General features: G+C 50.2%; 2 protein-coding genes and 1 long non-coding RNA gene across 6 annotated transcripts; 1 reads left to right on the top strand and 2 right to left on the bottom strand.

The window, feature by feature from the left end:
* Positions 1 to 1,407: 1,407 nt before the first annotated feature.
* Positions 1,408 to 2,331, bottom strand: LOC122378332. The gene is made up of 3 exons (XR_006256004.1): positions 2,318 to 2,331; positions 1,919 to 1,995; positions 1,408 to 1,467 (listed from the first exon to the last, which is right to left on the bottom strand). It is a non-coding gene; the product is annotated as an uncharacterized LOC122378332 (long non-coding RNA).
* A 3,362-nt stretch (positions 2,332 to 5,693) lies between these two features.
* Positions 5,694 to 9,687, top strand: LOC122378330 (putative GPI-anchored protein pfl2). 3 transcript variants are annotated; one of them, XM_043359284.1, is made up of 4 exons: positions 5,694 to 5,894; positions 7,867 to 8,029; positions 8,256 to 8,336; positions 8,615 to 9,687. In XM_043359284.1, the coding sequence occupies exons 1-4, from the start codon at positions 5,829 to 5,831 to the stop codon at positions 9,451 to 9,453; spliced, it is 1,149 nt and encodes a 382-aa protein (XP_043215219.1). In that variant the 5' UTR covers positions 5,694 to 5,828; the 3' UTR covers positions 9,454 to 9,687. The 3 variants fall into 3 exon arrangements, 2 of the variants coding, with proteins under 2 accessions (XP_043215219.1, XP_043215218.1); XR_006256003.1 differs by having other exon boundaries at positions 5,695 to 5,894; positions 7,867 to 8,033; positions 8,615 to 9,397; XM_043359283.1 differs by lacking the exon at positions 5,694 to 5,894 and having other exon boundaries at positions 6,531 to 8,029.
* Positions 9,688 to 9,862: 175 nt separating this feature from the next.
* Positions 9,863 to 16,362, bottom strand: LOC122378331 (putative nuclease HARBI1). Of its 2 annotated transcripts, none has more exons than XM_043359286.1 (3): positions 16,230 to 16,362; positions 11,132 to 11,254; positions 9,863 to 11,030 (listed from the first exon to the last, which is right to left on the bottom strand). In XM_043359286.1, exons 2-3 carry the CDS (start codon positions 11,224 to 11,226, stop codon positions 10,070 to 10,072), a joined length of 1,056 nt encoding a protein of 351 aa, XP_043215221.1. In that variant the 5' UTR covers positions 11,227 to 11,254; positions 16,230 to 16,362; the 3' UTR covers positions 9,863 to 10,069. The 2 variants fall into 2 exon arrangements, with proteins under 2 accessions (XP_043215221.1, XP_043215220.1); XM_043359285.1 differs by lacking the exon at positions 16,230 to 16,362 and adding an exon at positions 15,112 to 15,136.
* Positions 16,363 to 18,926: the final 2,564 nt, after the last annotated feature.

Below are 18,926 nucleotides of genomic sequence, written 5' to 3'. Positions count from 1 at the left end.
ACTTTTAACAAATACTTGAAAAAAAAATAGGACGGACGCATTATCTTGAACAATTTCTCTACAATGGAATTCACGCTTACCCAAAACTGAAATGTCTCTTCGTCTTAAAATGTTTACAAAGCAGTGATATGGTTATTTGGTGAAAATAAATCGTGCATCCCTAACTCGATACAAGCCAAGGCATCGTCGTAACTGATGCGCTGTCACACGGACACTACATCTGAATCGATCACGTCGACCTTCATATGACAGCTACACTAGCGAAACAAACAGGGTCGCATCCTTCAAGCGACCACCAAAGACAGACATTTTGCACTAGGAGATAAACAGGGCCGCATCCCTTAACCGACCACCCACCCCCAGACGCATCCCTGCCAGCTGGAGTCGGACAGCTGTGGACGATGTGACCACCACGGCCTTGAACGTCTTCACCAGCCGGTCCTATCACTATCCCACCAGCGACCACAGTCCGCAGTTTTGACACGGTATTGCCCGCTTCGCGTTACCTCGAGGCTGCAGACCGACCGTGGCGATAGCTCGTACTTGACACAAAACTATCACTAAAACATCGACCAACCATTGAAGGAGCTGACAACTCAACATCCCAACTAGCTGAGAAATAAACCAACCATTGTTCGTGAACATGACTGAATCGAGTAGTAACAAATTCACTTTTATTTTCGTTTCACGGCTGTTTCAAAACACCATTCTGGGTCAGCGAAGTCCTGCGGCCGTTCCGCTCAGTTTAGTGCACCCTGTGTGGGTGTTACTCCACACACGTCCCCTACGTGACTGTTGCCACCAGGCGCGTGACGACCCCCTAGGGCGGTGTCGACGGTTGTGGCTCCGCCGAGCGCGCGCCCGCTCAGAGGGGACTCTCGACTGCTTTCGCCGGCCCCTGGCCCCAAACAAATCTGTATTAATCACGCTCAGAGAGCCACCACCACACCATCAAATCGACTGCTGGACTACTAATCAACTCTGCGTCATTGGCGCGGAAGTGGCGAGCTCGTCGCGGCGCCCTTCGCTGTCATTTTCATCTCGAGGCCGCCGGGCGCTGCCCATGTGGACCTCATGGCGTCAACAGCCTCTCCGTTCACGGCGAGCTGGATCGAGAAAGCGCAGAGCGAGTCGGCCAGGCGGGGCGCGGCTCGTCGCCGTCTCAGCCGCGGTCGACGCGCCGGAGTGATGTTTCCGCTGAGTGCCAGACGCGTCTCGCTCGTCGGGTTTCCGGTTCGTTTCATTTCCGGCATGCGCGGCGGCACCTCGGGTCGTCGCGGTTTCTAATTGCGGATTAATCACCGGCGCACACGCCAGGACAGACGGCGGCGCGCAGACTGAAGCAGCGGGCAGGCGTCCCGCTTCATTACGGGCCGTGCTAATTCGGCATTGTTAACGTCCGCTCAGTGAAGAGCACTCCCGAGTTCACATCGCCAAGAGGTTGGCGACGTTCAGTGATGGCGTAATCTTGGTACCGAGCGTGGAATAAAAAGTCGGTGTGATCATGAGCACGTTTCACTTCAACAAGCGGGAATGCCTTGCCAGTCCCGTCAAATGCAATCCACATTTAATGGACGTGTGTGCAATATGGCGATTTTATCATTGGCATGTGGGTCAGGGCGCTCGCGTGGTACTTGTCGACTGATGACATCAAGCTGATGATTCCAAACATCTAAATCGTGAGCTAACATCCGTTACCGAAAATCCACCTCTCACGCTGATCCGCTGATCCCAACTGTCGAACTAGTCGGGTTAGGCTCAGCCACCGAATTCGAAATCACAACATCTCGCAACCGTTACTATTCAAGGATTCCAATCCCATGTTACCTCTGTTCTCTCCCCACACTCCTCTATCTGATTATATCTCCTCTTGTCTGACTTTTCTTTCCCTCCCCCCCTCCCCAGCACTTGTACTCACCACCCTTGCCACTCTGCAGTTCTCTCAGGTTCCACAGCCGCAGCGCGAGACCCCAGCACAATTTCAGAGTCGCTTACCTGGAACAAAATGAGAACATAAATGTCAAACGGTTCACAAAACGACGAAGGGCAGTTGAGCACAGATGAGACCGTGCACCACAGCTTAAGTTCACATTCCTTATTGGGTCGCTTGAGTACCGTTCGCACTGCGCACACAATCGCAAATCAAGCCTAGCACGGTTAAAAAAGATGCAATAATTCGACGACGGCCGCGCAAACGACCAAGTAGCATTAGTACCAGCGCATTTTTAGGATCAGACTAATAAGACATCATTTAAAAAGTGCTAGCATAATTCACTTGTTGCGTAAGTAGGAGGAACTGAAATAACATCGCAATTACATCTGCGTTTTTCGATGCCCAGCGCCGGCTTCGCTACGCAGTTGTGACTTCAACAATAGATGACACAGCACGATGGTCTGCCGCCGCGTACAACCACAGCTGGCAGTGGCAAACCGTTCGACCGCGATGACACATGTGCCTTTGTGGTAGTGGCTTTGTGATCCGTCACCACGTGCATATGCATACTTCCCCACCTCGTGGCGCGGGGGTTGGGGAATAGCGAGCGACAATGGGCGGACGGGGCGACGGTACCGTTTGGGCGGCTCGATGGGATTGTTGGGTGCGGTGTTGGAGGGAAGGGGAGGGGATATGCGATGTGAGACCAGTCAGACCGTGACCGTGGGTAGTGTTCGCTGGGCGGTGCAGGGGTGGCAGAGGGCGGGACCAGAGGGGAGGGGTGATATCACCAGACACGGTACCGCCGCGTGGTGCGTGTGCCGCGTGTGGCACCATCCCCTCCCGACACAGGTGTGCGGCACCACCTGGTTCGGCTGACTGCAGGTCACGGTCACGGTGAAGCGCAGCTGGCGTGACCCACGGGGGACGTGGAGGGCTGTCGCAGCCCGGGGACGGGACGAGCTGCCACGGCTCGAGGGTAACGACGAGCTGCCACGGCTCGAGCGGTTGTAATAGCGGCCGTGACGGCAGCACAGAATAGAAACGGCCAGTCAGCCCGTGAAAAACGGAGCAGCGTCACGCCAATTGACAGCCTAATTAAAAGCCCGTGACTGGCGTGATTCATGGCTGACCCGTGGACGAAAACAAATCACATTGCGACGAAAAATTGCAAGATCTGGGGACAAGTCTTTTGAAATTGAGATCCAGCTGTCCCAAATCCGTCGCCCATTTTTCGTCCTACAAATTTATGCATAGCCGCTGCGGGGCAAATACCTAGACAAAGCCGTGTGACGATTTCATTAGAGGTTTAGATTTTGAGTATAACAAGCATTATGCGGAGCATAGCTTTGAAGCTGATATAGCCTATCTGCGGTATCATTTTTCATGTCACTGTCGCTATGGAACGCTTCAAAAACCGCAACTGAATTACTCAATCGCCAACATGGCCAACTGCTGGTCGCTGAGGGGAAAGACAACAAAGCGTCGAGGATCGTTTCGCAGAACGTACCGATCCACCTGGCGGAACACGCCCGTCTACTGGACACTGGGCTCGTCGCTATCTGTCCCGATACGGGCTGTCCACAGACGATGGCAGTCAGGCGAGCCCACGTTGCCAACCAGTTGCCTGGGCCGAACATCGTGCCAAGGGAACACCAGCCGCGCCGAGCCGGGTCGAGCCGATGCCCAGCCCAGCCGGGTCGGGTCGCGTTGGACCGGGCCGGGCAGGGCGGCATTCCAGGTAGGTGTATTTATACTGGTGCCGCGAGCGACGGCAGGTTATCGATCGCGTGATGATCAGTCCCAAATAGCCAAGTCAAATGTCACAAACAACGGCGCAAGTCCAAACACCGTATCTCGCCACGAGCAGTGACCATGCTGTTAACTATGCCATCTGTCAGAGCAGATAAACAAACAAAAACGCCTCACCCAGCTCACAGATGACACTTTAACCATGGACGAGATAAATCAGTTCTATGCAAGGTTGCAGTAGAGTTTCGCGACTTCAGCGAAACTGTTACAGCGCTGACTGCTGTCTTGGAAATGTGACCGATCCGACTCGTCGCTACTCGGGCCGGATGTAAACAGTCGCAGCGTCAGATCAGACCGGGGTGCCGTGATACGTAAGAGCCACAGCTCAGTCCCACAGCTCACTGGTCCGGGGGCTCAGTCCCTGAGCTTGGTCTGGTCCGGAGGCTCGGGCAGCTCAGGGAAGCAGTCGGCGGCTGCAGCAGCCCTTAGATAGCCGGCGGGGCTGCATGCTCGGTAGGATTTTGTGGGATGATCCCCTGGGCCCCAGCACGGGAGGTAAAGTTCATCAGCACGACATGGTAGTCTCATGGCAACGTTAGGCCACATTCCTGGACCAGCCACCGCAGTCTGACAGGATCAACTGGCTTCGAAACTGTCTTAGCTGACTTTCGTCTCACTTCATCATAACAGAATTAAAACTCAAGCCCCGGACTTGTCTTTACACTGACGCACGGAACTATGAAAGTGATGAGCTGGTTGTTGGGAGTCGTCACCCCTGACCCAGGCGCAGGAAGAGACCATCCGTGACACGGCTCACGTTACTTCTTCATGCCACGCTGCACACTATGCCATCAACACTCATTGACCTACTCCACACGGCCTGCACAAGTGACGATTTTAACGCCACCGTAACCCATCCACCCACCGGCACTCCAGAGTCGTGACCCGGCATCCGACCGGCGAGATGACATCACGCCCTGACGAAATACACAAGGTGCGCGCGTGACAGCGTAACCTATCCGGTGCCACCTGCACCAGCCGCTCATAGCCGGTGACGGCATGCGGTCACATAAATCCGCCGCCGCGCACGCCGGCCGCCAGCGGGGGGCGTCGAGCGCACATTGCCGGTCACGGCGGAGTGTTGACAGGTGACAGGGTCGTAACGTGACCCCGACCCAGCGAGGTCAGCCTCTGCCGGCGACAAACAGCGAGAACCGCCGCCGTTCGCGTCACAACAGCCGGCAGGAGCGGCGGCGACACGGCGACACAAGTCACGGCCGGGCAGGCGCCCGCCGCCGGCCGGAGAGTTATGGCCGTGCCGACAGGGTCGGGTCGAGCGCTGATGGCGACGATGACGAGTTGAGCACGACGACGCCGTATATTTGTAGTACAGCGTGCCTAGTGCAGCCAAATAGTGAGGCTTAATGAGTGAAGCTGTGAGTACGGGACCCAGAGTGCAAAGCCATTACAAACATAGCTGATGAAAGCTCATGCCAAGATCATCATAAATATCGATAGCATGCATGAATGTATGCACGATAAAAACAGCATGCAAGTCGTAAAACCAGTAAATCTTCTTTAATAAGCTCAACAGGTTATATACTGCATCAAAAACCCGATCCACTAGTTCGATGAAATCGAAACTTCTTTAATGGTCATGTGCATTGTGCAGTGAATGACATATAATACATCATCTGAGGCCTCTTGCACCAAACTACCTAGCTAGGTAGAATCAGCAAAATACCTACCTAGTAAAACTACCTGCGGCGGCAACTTCTCTTGCACCATTCTACCTACCTGTCCAGGTAAATTTGACAACTCGCGTTTTTAGGATTGGATGTTCGGCGGCCTGGGCAGGAAAAAGGTGCTAGAAAACGAACGGAAAAGAAAAAAATTGTTTTGTTAAAACGTATTTTCAACCTTTACTAGCTTCCAATAATTATTTCGAATACATATATATCTTTATTCAATGAAAAGATTGAGTAAATTGAATTATAATGTGGTTGACGTTGCCATGGCAACAAAGTGGCGTATCTGACCGCTTGTTTCAAAACTACTCATCCTTCGCGTCCCTTGGTATTCATATGATAATTCTTAACTATTAATTCTCAATCGAACGAGCAAAAGATAAGTGCAAGCGGAGATGAAGCGAATAATTGCGGAACAGAAAAAGCTTGAACTGTTTCAGCTCATCCGTGATGAACGCAAGGTAAGTGCGACTGCGCTATCCAAGATAGGAGTCGCGTTTATATAGCATTTTTGACGAGGCTCTAGCTAATTTATTTTGCGATAATTTCGATGCCGTGATCTTCGCATATTTAGAGGGTAGGCATAATTTTGTAAATTACAATGCACCATTAGCATCCTTGGCAACATCACGGGTGGAGCTGTAACATTGCAACAATCCCTGTGTTCCTAAACGTGCTTGATGATATGATGTGTACCTAGGTATCCAAGCTCAGATAAAATTAAACAATTCCTTAATTTTTTCTTTGTTCGGGGGAGGCATTTAATGTGGGCAATTGAATTAAATGGTTCCAGTTCCTATGTAGTGTACCGTCACTATTAAAAAAGAGCATGCAATTCTACATAGTTATGCATACGTACTAGACACAAATTTCAAGCAGCCTCATGGCTAATTTTATATAGGTAGTAGACTCTGGTACCTACCAGAGATGCGAAGTCGATTAGTTTTCGGTGACTCAGACTCCGACTCCAGCTTTAAAAGCTCCGATTTCGACTCCGGGTGGCATTGTCAACTCCGACCGACTCCAACTCAGACAGACGCCGACTCCAAAGCCTTGCTAGGTTTGTGGAGTCGCTGGATTTCTTGTGACTCCGGCTCCAGTTTTTCCAAACGTATCCCGACTCAGACTCCGATCAGAACTGTCGACTCCGCCCGACTCCGACTCCGACTTACACCGCAGCTCTGGTAGGCACCATCACCATATGCGTCTATACCTTTTATAGTGCATTCGTCCGTCTGGATAGTGCGTAGTATGTGGCCGGAAATGGAATAGATTTTCGCAAATTTGAATTCGCTTGATAGACTTAACGCGTTAAAAATGAAATGCAAAACTGGGACAAAATGGCTAAATGTGGTCAACGCGACACGGGCTCGGTCCCTGCAAAAGATGGCACTTTTTCCCCCCCCCCCCCTGCTAAGGTGAAGAGGGCCTTGAGTCTTGAGACGAAATGGGCTATGAATGTCCGAGAAACAGATAGCTAGTTATGAATATGTAAGACACCTCTGTCTTCCACGCGCTCTGCCCGCGCCCGCGCGCCGACGCGCGACGGCTTCCCGCCACAGCCGGGAACACGATTTAGCCGTGCATCCTTCACGACTCTCTGCCGTGAAGGATGCATATTATACCTACACACAAATCGTAATTACTATTCTTAAATTATGCGTCGTCGAAATATCATCAAAATACAGCTTTTGAGGCCAGCTGCAATGCCCAAGTCAGGATGCTTATTTACTTGGAAAAGCTACTTTTCCAAATCTCAATTTTCCGACATCGATACGCAAATTGTAGTATCGATACGCAAATTGTAGTCTGAACTCTATACGCAAATATAGAGCTGAAAGATTATCGTCATCACGAGTCCGGTTACATTGCAGCACACAGGAATTCATATAATACAAACACGAAAGACGCAAGATGTGGAGGGGGGAGTCAGAGATGGACGCGGGTGGATCAGAGACGAAATTAGAACCTTCGGAGGTTCTAAATCGGAAGGTTTACAAATGTTCGTCAAAAAATGTTCGTCATTTTCAAAGAGTCCTCGAATATCACTTCTTCGCAGGCTTCTGCGCCCGTAACATTTTTATTATGATAAATGTTACCATTAAAGTTTGTCATTTTTAAACTTCTCTAGGCCGAGGGAGCGACAACATTGCGTTGTCATTAGAGGAAACATTGGAGGAAAAGTTATTCCGATGCCAATAGATTCTTGGATTACAAACTCATCGACCACGTTGTGCAGTTTAAGGCTAACTTTTAGTATCCTTCGAGCATTACAATTTGCTTGTTCTCCTACAAAGTAGACAAATCATTTGCAATGGTGAATCTCGGGAGGCGGAGTAGGTACTTATGATGCCGGCTGTATCTGCTGAGTTTTGCCTGATTACCCACCCAACAGATATGGAAATAAAGTGTGTCAACGTTCTCCTTTTCCAGACACTTTATGGAGAGTTTAAGGGCCCCAATGCCCGCTCGCGTAGGCTTCAAGAATGGGGTCGCATACGCGAGCGAGCCATTCAACTTGGCCTGATAAATGACGCAACATCGACGCAAAGCATGCTGCAGGGTGTTATAAAAAACACCCAAGACCGGACAAAAAGTGAGTAACCATTGTTACCACCACTACGACACCGCAATTAAGCACACTGCAGTGCTAGCACAATGGCATTTAACCAAATAACGCACCTTATATCATATACGCAGACTTCAATTTTTTTAAGGCGTTAGCTCTTTAGAAACAGCTTTTGACGAACCGAGCCGCACATGTTTTGGTTGATATCCCCCACAGAGCAAATATTCACGCCGTACACTTACCTCTGTTGCAGAAAAATTCCAGCAAAAGAACCAGTCGGGGGCAGGTGCAGTGGTCTGGACCCAGCTCGACGATACCGTCATGGATTGCGTGGGTATGTTACTTTCAGCCTTCAGATGTAACGGTACATAGTAGTGTTAAATATTTTTTATGCATTGTCTTTGGAGGGCTTAAACAAAAGATCAGACATGTCCGAGCTAAGCTCTTTTTCTCCTGTGTTAGTGTGTTAGAAGCTATCGTGACAAAAAAAAGAAAACCTTTGGGACGGCACCCCTTCCCAGACCCAAGGGATTAACATCGTAAGCGTGAGGCAAAAGGGCGCCAAGATCCGCTGTCTCTTACATCCCTTTGTTTTTTTTTTCACTCCGGCAGGCAGAGACAACTACCTGACGTCGTTTAAGGTTCCTGGCGGGATTACCTGGGGCCAGATGATGACGAATCAGCAAGAAGCCGGCCCAGAAACCGCACTGACAACCGCGGGAGAAACGTCATCAGCACCCAGTATCTACTTCACTACAGAAGACGGTCGGTTGATAGGGCTGGGCACGCCGCTCGCCCAGTCTCCGGCGACCAATGCGACCACGATAACCACCACGGTCCTCTCGACCGTCCCCTTGACCAGGGCAGGCTCGTCAAACGCAACAACCCCTTCGACTGGTCCGCCCCAGGAAAGCGCCATGGCTCTCTCGTCCGGCAAGGCCTCGTCAGCTGACGCAGCCCCTTCGACTGTTCCGTCCCACTCCCAGGGGAGCGCCACGGCTCTCTCGACCGGCAAGGCCTCGTCAGCTGACCCAGCCCTCCCGACTGGAGCGTCCCAGGAGAGCGTCACGGCTCTCTTGACCGGCGAGGCCTCGTCAGCTGACGCAGCCCTCTCGACTAGAGCGTCCCAGGAGAGCGCCACGGCTCTCTCGACCGGCGAGGCCTCGTCAGCTGACGTGGCCCTCTCGACTGGAGCGTCCCAGGAGAGCGCCACGGCTCTCTCGACCGGCGAGGCCTCGTCAGCTGACGTGGCCCTCTCGACTAGAGCGTCCCAGGCATCGGAGAGAAACCGCGATGAGATTGAAGCGCGCCTCCAGCTCATCCGCTCAACGCCACTCTTCAGACGGACGCCGGAGGAGGTGACCCTGCTCCGCACCTACCTCAGCTTACAGATCCTGGAGGACATGCTGCAGGGAGGAACTCCCACACCAACCCTGACATATGTGCTATGAGCAGGGCTGCGGAACCGCAGCTAGAGCTGGATCCGGAGCCGCCGGAGCCGGCATCTTTTGCCCGGAGATGGAGGCGGAGCCGGAGCTGTCGAAGTTGGTGGCGACTCTGGCTAAATTTGTTTGTTTTGTTTTTAAGGAAAAAGTTAACTTAATTAGTTCGGTTTGACAGTCACGTGAATAAAATACGCCTCAAATATATTATTCCTTTCTTGTGAAGGAAATAAACCGTTTTAAGAAGTAATTAGTTTCAAGCTTCCTCTTCATGGTTCTGGCTTGGACTGAATCGTATGTCACATGAATTGTAAACGAACACCTAACCATTACACATGGTAGGTACAGAAGTTTCACTCAAAGGTCAAACATAAACACACTGTCAATCGCAAATACCTTACAAAAAGGCTAGCAACCATCAAACATGTTTTTATTTGCTGCTCTCCCTCTCCCTTTCGCTCCCTCTCCCGCTCGCTCCCTATACCCCTCGCTCCCTCTTCTCTCCCTATCCCCAAGCGTATACAAATACACAAACACTCAAGCACACGTACATAGCCATAGGCCACTGGCCATGAGTAGACGACTCTGCTGTTGCCTAGCTGCGGTTGGCCCGAGTATCGACCAGCTAATGGCGTACGAACAGCCGCACGAGGTCATTGCGGCGCACAAGACCCGCCCGCCTCTCGGCGCCTGCCGCCGGCAGCTCTGCCGCCCCGTCAGCTGGCTCCTGCACCATTCCTTCATCTTGCCTCAGTGGTCCGAGCCATTCGCCGAAGTCACCGCCCTTGATACACATATTGTGTAGGATAAAGCACGTGTGAATAACCGCCACGCAGCGGGCCACACTTTTCAGGCGCAGCCCGAACTCGAGCGCCCCGAACCGCATTTTCAAAACGCCGAAGGCGTTCTCCACCACCACACGAGTGCGCGCATGAGCGTTATTGTATGCGCGCTCCTCGGCGGTGGTGGGGTCTGCAATGGGCGTCATGAGCCAGGGTGACAGGCCGTAGCCACTGTCCCCCAGCATCATGGCGCCCATTACAGGATTTCCATTCCGGAAATAGTCGGGCAGCCCTGATGTGGCTAAAACTCGGGCGTCGTGCACCCGACCGCCACAATGCACGCTCAATGCAACGATTGAGCGGTCGGGTGCAGCGACAGCCATCACATTGAGGGACGGGAAGCCTTTCCTATTGATATACGCCTCCCGCTGCTCTCGGGGGACGGTGAGGCGTACATGGGTGCCGTCGATGCACCCCACGATGTCGGGCAGCCCGGCGACCTGTCGAAAGTCCTCCTTGAGACGTCCGAGAGCCGCCGGGTCGCTCGGCCAGGTGATGGCCCCTGGGCAGCGGTGGATTATCGCATCCGTCACGCGGTGAATGGCGCGGCACACGGTGGCCTCGGAGACGCCGTGGCCGTCTCCCACCAGGCGCAGATACGCACCGGTAGCATAGAACCGCAGCGACACGAGCAGCTGCTGGCGAGGTGTCAGTGCCATATTTAAGCCCGTGTCGTGCGCCACCGTCCCGCTAATGAGGTCTTCCAGTGCAGTGGCGACCTCGACGCTGAGGCGGAAGTTTTCCCTAAAGAGAAACGGGATTTAAGGTTATATAAAGCTTTCGAATGAATACAATGACACTCTTGATATGCGGCATACAGGCACCCATGCACATTAAATAGTCACCTGAATGTCGTTGGATGCAGTGCTCCCATGTTGATGCGCGGACGGAGCCTCCGCTGGCGGCGCTCCCGAGGCTCAAAATTGTCATCATCGGCCATAGTCAATCCGGCAATGCATAGGCGTTATCTGGAAGCAACATGCATAAGATGGTTTTGATCCGTGGTCGGCACCATTTAAAAGCATGGCTTGCGGACACAAGTGGGTACACCTACTCATCGCAATGTTTTTTTACGGCACATGTACGTCAGCAACTATGACTATGACAAAACTGCGTATCACACATGTAAGTAGGTAATTTAATCCTTAACCCGCGCATGACTGGGATATTTTCCATAACGCGAGTGGCTGGAGACGGGGGGGGGGGGGGGGGGGGGCGACTCTACAGAGCCCCCTCCTTATCTCCGAAACTAGGTACTGGGCCGATCGTCAAAATTCAAACGGCCTCTGATAGCCCTGGTAAAACTGACGAGCGAAACCTTATTTCATTGACCTCGAGGAGTCAGAGGGGCCCTAGTGGTCAGATACAGACACTAGCAGTTATTCACAGGAGGCACCAGCCGCCAGGTGAAGGATCTTATCTGTCAGGCTGGTTTTTGGAGTGGTTTGGAGTTTTTTTTTAATTTTCAACATATGTTTTGGGTCTCCCCCCCCCTCTCTCTACAGGGGAGCGTACGAGACCGTCTTTATCTATCTGCTAACGCTTTGGTCCGCGAATATAGAGGTCAACAATGCTGTGGCTCCCGAGTGCCCTTCTAGCGCGACACCTATATGAAATGTAGAGAGACATCTAACGGCTGTTCCCACTTCCCACTCCGCAGTGGAATGGCCATCGCCCGTCATAGGCGGATTCATGCGGGCCGTGGCCGAACATGACGGGACTAGCGACTAGCCCCTTCCATTAGAAATTAATTAGTTGCAGAAGGTGATATGTTTATAACAAAACGAGTGACTGAGGACGTTTTAGAGTGAAGCTGTTTATCTTAACAAATTACAAAGAGTTTTGGCTTCTTTGGCCCCTGCCTGACGGCTGACTGACAACGCCACTGCATGAATATCGATAACAAAGTTGTTGCTCGTCAACAAATAAAATTGAAATACATGTTACAAAAAATATAAACAACTCAAAAACATGTGGCTTCTACCGGCAACATGAACATTGAAAATAGCACAAAATTTTAAATGCCTATTTATACAAGTTATTTGCTACATCGATAGCTTGGAAGAGTTCATTTCTCTATGACGGGGGGAAATAACGCGGTCTGGCGCAGTTAGCGCGCGAATTGTTGGGGTCCATTTCCACGTGGCGGGAGTCGAGGCCATTGAAGTTGAGAATCGGTATATTTGGTGGATTCAAGGGCATGTGTTACTGAATAAAATTTCCCCATGGCTGGGAAATTCACATCTGTGTATAAGGGTCACCAAAGCCATTTTTCGTGATTGACTGTGAGAAGGTAAGGTGAGGGAAGGGGAGGTAATGGCAGCTCATGCTGGAATGATACCTATGCATAGTGCACAAGTGATTCCAGGCAAAATTTAACATGGGCAAAGCTTCGTAAATCATATTACTGTTTTTAACCAGAAGAAATAAAACAAGTATCAGATGAAATCCCTCTGTTGCACCCTAGGCTAAGAATTAAATAAAAACCTGTATTTCACGACTCAAACCACGTCAACCTAGAAAAATGTTCATAAAATACGTTCTTATAAGTGACTGCATTGGGTGGTGCTGAATTCCAGTTTAGTTGGTGCGAGCTAGAGCACATCAGTAACAAGTGCAGATTTATAAGTTCTGTAAAATTCAGTAGGCGGAACTATGGTCAAGCGTACCCATTTTCGGGAACGCATTTTCGTTCCCATGTTTGGGAACGATAAACCCAAATATGGGAACGCCATGTAGGCATTAGTTAAAACAAGAAAAAGAACCGTTAAATGACGTTCAAAAAATATAAAACGATTGTGAACCGCCTGATATTTGTCTCAATATTGTTGGGAAAGAGTTTGATATTGTAAGGCCCATCGTAGTTTCAAATCGTTCCCCTATTTCTAAAGCAGTCCATCATCCGGGCCGCGAGCCCAAATTTGGGAACGCTCTCGTACACTGGCGCTGCGAGCGTTCCTTATTATGGGAACGGCGTACCCAAAATTGGGAACGATTTCACCGAAGCCTTTCAGGGGCTCTTTTCATTAACAAGCATCACGTCCAACGCCGCAAATTATTGTTAACGCAACAATCATCAGATGACCTTTCCGGCAAGACCGTCGCATGTTTCGCCCGGTCTTCTGCGCTTTTATTCCCGTCGATCTCGCAGCGGGCACGCCCCCCTCTGCAGGATTACGTAATTCACAACGCTCAGCGATGTTCAACAAGGTCTTCCATACCTATATCCACCGTCCGTGCCGAGGGTGGAGACATGTCAAGCACCTGTCTGTTTATCACCGATAGTTGACGAGTACAAGGAAGTATCCAAAAATGGGAACGCTGAATATGTTACACCTTTAAAACACCTAGTCCCAATGAAAATCTAGTTTTTTCCTTTCTTAATGAGTGTAAGTGGCAAAAGGCCTGGTAGGATGGGCACGAGGAATGATCGAAATCAGCATAGAAATTATAAATAAGCCACACAGAGCGACCTATATAAGAGAAATTCCCCCAAAACGATCATGCTTAGAAACACGGAAGACAAAAACCACGCTCATGACGCTCCTTATAAAACAACGCTAAACAGCTAGCATCCGAATAAAATATGTCTTTCCGGGCTGAGAAATACCGCTGAATAATTTTCGACCACTTAAACTGAGTTTACAACAGTAGTTCGGTAAAATCACGCACGTTCTACGCGGTCGTCCGCCTCGACACCAAATGTCAACAATACTACCTCGGGACTGTCCGCGTGTTCGCTTGCATATGTCAGCATCTGGTGTCGCTAGTATGAAACTTCATAACCAGGCGAAAATTATTATACTTGACCTCAAAATGTAAAAAACGCTTCATTTTCCTTAAAATTGCATGTTAAATGTAGTGTAACCCATGTTTTCACCATTCCGTCATTTCAAAAAATCATTAAAAATATCATTCGACGGTCAATTTCCTTGTTCAACGGTCAGATTAAAGATAATTTTATAGAGACTTCGTAGATACTTAAATTAGCGTGCACTTTTTTGAGACGTGATGCACTAATGAGTTTTAGTGGGCGAACGGCCGAAAAATTACCTTCCGTCCTCATAAATGGGAACGCCCGTTCCCATATTTGGGAACTCCGTTCCCAAAAATGGGAACGTTCCTATATTTGGGTACTCATGACCATAGTTCCACCTACTGAATTATTGATAGTGCTCCACAAGGCCACTTTCTTAAAAAGCCCTGTTGATGAAAATATAATTTTACTAGCCAGTCATTCACATGGGTCCGAGAAATTGACCTGGGATCTGAATTATGTTCTTAAACTCTAATACCACTGATCTTGATCTCACCTACAATAGCATCACAATCATGTATCCAGTTACCTATATAATTTGTTGATGGTTTCATTGGTATCATACATCATTACCTCTGTCGGTGCTCTCTTTTTGTGGCCATATAATCATAATGGGATCATTTGTGGCAATTTACATTAGGTGTTTAAGGGATATTGTGTGATTACACAATACACATAGCAATTTACATAGGCGGCGGAATGGGGAGGCGGTGTTTCATTTTTCAGTCTTTTTGGTGGCAAATCACACCTAATGGGGAGAATATTTTCATCCCTAAAATATGAATGACCGACTTATATGAATGACATAATATGACAACCGAAATATGAATGACATCTCTGAAAAGAGTTGCATGTATTCCCAACAGCCAGTTCACATGTCACTTGACAGTGATGCACCCACATCCTTTTGTTCCACACCCTGTCAAGATCCTGACATGAAATCCTGGTTTATCAGTTAGCATAAAAATTGGCATTACACCATTTTGCAAAAATACTGCAGTTACTTACTTTCTTTTTTCTCATCCTAGGATTTTTTTCTTCATCGGCACACCCAACCAATATCCAATTTTAGAACACTGCGGGGAGGGCACCTGGGTACCGTGCCCCCCTTTGATTTTGGCATTTTAACATTAGCCGTATGGGCATTGCATGGAAAGAATGAGACCAAAAGTCAGCAGTACCCCCCCCCCCCCCCTAACTGAAGGTGTTCCGCCACTACTGTCAATTTATAGTTTTGTGATACTTAAGGACATCAAATCACACTGGAAAACCGCTTCACATTTTGCAAATGGTGGTAGAGCTTAAATCCTTGTGCGAACAGCTGTTATTGGCTTATGCTTTGGTTTGTTGTCAGATCTTATTAGATCATAGACGCAAGAAATAATTTTTGTGTGGGATCCAAATTCTGGTATGATCTTATCTTTTTGTTTTTAGATCCACTGATGTAATTGATCTATCACATGCCTCCATGCACATATGATACTAAACTAACCTACCTAACAGCTACCGAATATCTTTGACGTGCCACTTGAGATGTACTATAATGGAAGATGAAATATCCAGTAATCTCAAATTAAAGTTTTCTTGAGAGCATAGAGCAGAAATTGTAATTTTTCTTTTTCAACATTGACTGTTTGATGTACCTCGGCTTTTGTCATATTTAGATGCCTCTCTTTATTTTGAAGAGCACATGAATTTTATTGTTTTGACCATGTCAATTAGTTTGCAAATGATCCCTTAACCCAGCGAGTGTTGTCATTGTGACATTTTGATTTTGATAGAAAGACACCTATTTATTGTCAGCATTTGAAATGAAGAACATACACATTAAGGGAAGATTTTTTTGACTTTTCATTGCAATTCATTACAGAGAGCAAGCATTTTTAACAAAACATGATACCTAACGTACTCAATTTTCCTAGTGGGCTAATGCCACAATTATCACCTTTAAATGCATATTTAAAAGCAATCAAACTCAGTCTCAAGCCTTCTGCAGTGCATGGCAATTTTCTCAAGAATATTGATATTTATTATGTGTTATTGGCTACGTCATGCATAGATGAAACATTACCAAGCAAGAGAAACATTTTGATATCATTATTTACACAATAGTTCATCTCACTCACCTTTTCAATGTCTTCACTGTTGCGATGACTTCACTTTTACCTAAGCTTTTGCTAGTTATTTTGGAGGCCCGAATTTACCTTCAAAACGTCAAAATTTCCTCCGCGAGTACTACTTTCCGGCTTTCGGTGCAAGAGGAAAACAGTCGGTCGGACTTTAACAATTGGTAAGTTCTCATGCCGCTCGGTAGAATTTCTAGGTAAATTTTCACGGTAGCGTTTTTTGGTAGGTAGTTTGGTGCAAGAGAATTTAGGTAAAATCTGAATTTACCTAGGTAGGTAGTTTGGTGCAAGAGGCCTCTGATTTCAATTATCCGTCGACCGAGGTCAAATAAGAAGTCCTCTCGGAGAAGACCTCAAGTCACTTGAACTTGTCTGACCGCATTATGCCTCTAGGGGCCATCAAAACAGCATCCAGCATCACAATCGCCTCCGCGCCACGACTGTAGCACGAGCGCCACGATCGCCACCGCCAGACAATGGTGGCGCGCACGCACGCGCACACGCGGGCGGCGCAGGCGCGCGGCTATCGGTCGGCGAGATCTACCACGTTCTACCACATACAGCGACCCGCGTTGCGTTATGGACGTGCCGCACGCGACATCAACAGCGCCCAGGGTCGGCGGAGAGCGGCCACTTCACCTTCCACTCGCCGAAATGCGAGCGACGACCTCGTCAGAACGGGAGATAGACAGAAGAGCCGGCTGACTTCAGCGACAATCGGGGCGACGGCGCGTGTCGACTTAGGCGGCACAGGCCACAGGTGCTGGCTACCATACGCCGCCAAGGCTAACGATCAAGGCCAGCCTATTTGCTCAAGTGGGCCGGTCTCAAAAAGCCGAACGAAGCCCGATTCGATTCACCACGAAAGGTCAAATGAAGCAAATAATCTCTCCATTGAATTCAACAAAAGAGTTACAAAAAGCGATGAGGAAGTGAACACGCCGAGAGCACTCGAGTGGGCGAGAAGAGCGAAAAAGGCGTGCGCTACAGGTGCTCCAGAAGTCAAGTGTGACGGTACAAGGCGGCTGACACACGCCGAAGAGGTGACGTGGTGTAGGGGTTGGCGGAATGGCGTGTCGGCCCAAGAACACTCAGTCACGCCCCGCCGGACCGCCGGCTGTGCCGCCATGTCTTTACCAGGAGTCGTGCCTCGGTGGCGGCAACTACACCTCCGGTACACGAGACACGAGGTACTGGCGTGTACGCCAGACACGACGCCTGACGTCGACAGGCGCGACTTCCGTGCCAGGCAAAGACCGGGTGAGAAGCGAACACGGACAGTGCGTGTGCCGGGACCGTTCGAACGAGGACAACTGAACTACACCCAGCAGGATGCGTCATCTCCGCCATCGGAGAGAGTTCCAGGACAAAGCTTGGTGATATACTGGGGCGCCCGCCGTGAGCCACGTGCCGCTGTCGGACCATTGTTCCGGGATCTCATCTGTCTGGGAGGCACGTCTCCTGACGGCGCCTCAGTCATCTCCGTTTCCATTTCTCTCTCACTTCCTCCGCTATCTGCGGCACGAGTTACTCATTCTGTGCCACATCCGGTCCGTTCACAACTTTCCACAGGCCAGGCAGATGGACTTTGGACCGACGCTTCGTCTGAAGCGTCGGTCTCAATGACTCAATTTACTACCGACCCACGACATCTCATGTACTCATGCTGTCATGCAATTCACCAATATACCATTCATACTGAAACACATCAGAACAAGTAAATCACAATGGGTTATCTTTTCCCTGCACAGTTCACGCACAAACAGCACAAAACCCTCGCACCACTCAACCAACCCCTCGTAACGCATTCCTCCACCAAATAGCTTAGTCACGAGCTCTGCATTCCAGCCAGGTTGATGGGGCCATTAGCGATACAGGGCGGCGCCTCTTCCCGCCTTGACGACTCTCCACACATCTCCCCCGTTCGCCGGATCGCTCTCCTCACCTTTCCTCTCGCCCGTCCCCGGGATCCCGGCACCTCCCACCGGCATCGGGCACACAGGAGAGGCGGTCCTCCCACGGACGGTAATTGGTGGCCATGGGCGCGCCTGCCGTAAAGGAGCCTCCGTGGGCGTCGCCGGCCGAGATGGCGTCAGCCCCGCCGGAGGTCTGCATCGTTTTTGCCCGGCTGCCGCGCCGGTCACTGTCGGGCCCGCCGGGACCCCCAGGGAGCGGGCTGCCAAGGATAGGGTTCTCGAGACCGCCCACGGTAAGGCCCAAAGAAGGGCTCACCGGGAGTGCCAAATGAAGGGGTTGTCCGGACACGCCCACTAGAGCGGCACGTTTGGTGATTCGTGGGCGTCTGAGGTCATACGATACCCGTGTGCGGAAATTCGACAGGCCAGGGACTCTAATGCCAAATTTATTTTAGTTTTGAAAACTCACCATTTGGCCTTATCTTTCACGGAATACAAGAATGAGCTCTTGTCCAAAAGGACCTGCCGATTTATCTGGGTACTGAGTACTCAAAGCCCAAAGGACGCCTGGCAGCGCTGAGAATACCCCCAGTGTTCGGCACGCGGCGTCTCTCGCCTCCACTGCCGCCCTCAATGCCTCCCACCGTGCCGTAGCGGCGGCGGGCGGCCTCGCGCACACCTGTGGCACAAAGGCGCCCCTTAGCCCCCGCTGCAGACGTTCGGCGCAAACAGCGTCGTCGCAGATAGAGACGTCCGTTTGTCGAGGGCCCGGCGATCCGTG

The sequence above is a fragment of the Amphibalanus amphitrite genome, unplaced genomic scaffold (genome assembly GCF_019059575.1).
Source record: "Amphibalanus amphitrite isolate SeventyFive unplaced genomic scaffold, NRLGWU_Aamphi_draft 000058F_arrow, whole genome shotgun sequence".
NCBI classification, from domain to species: Eukaryota; Metazoa; Arthropoda; class Thecostraca; order Balanomorpha; family Balanidae; genus Amphibalanus; species Amphibalanus amphitrite.
This window is presented reverse-complemented; position numbering and strand designations above follow the sequence as displayed.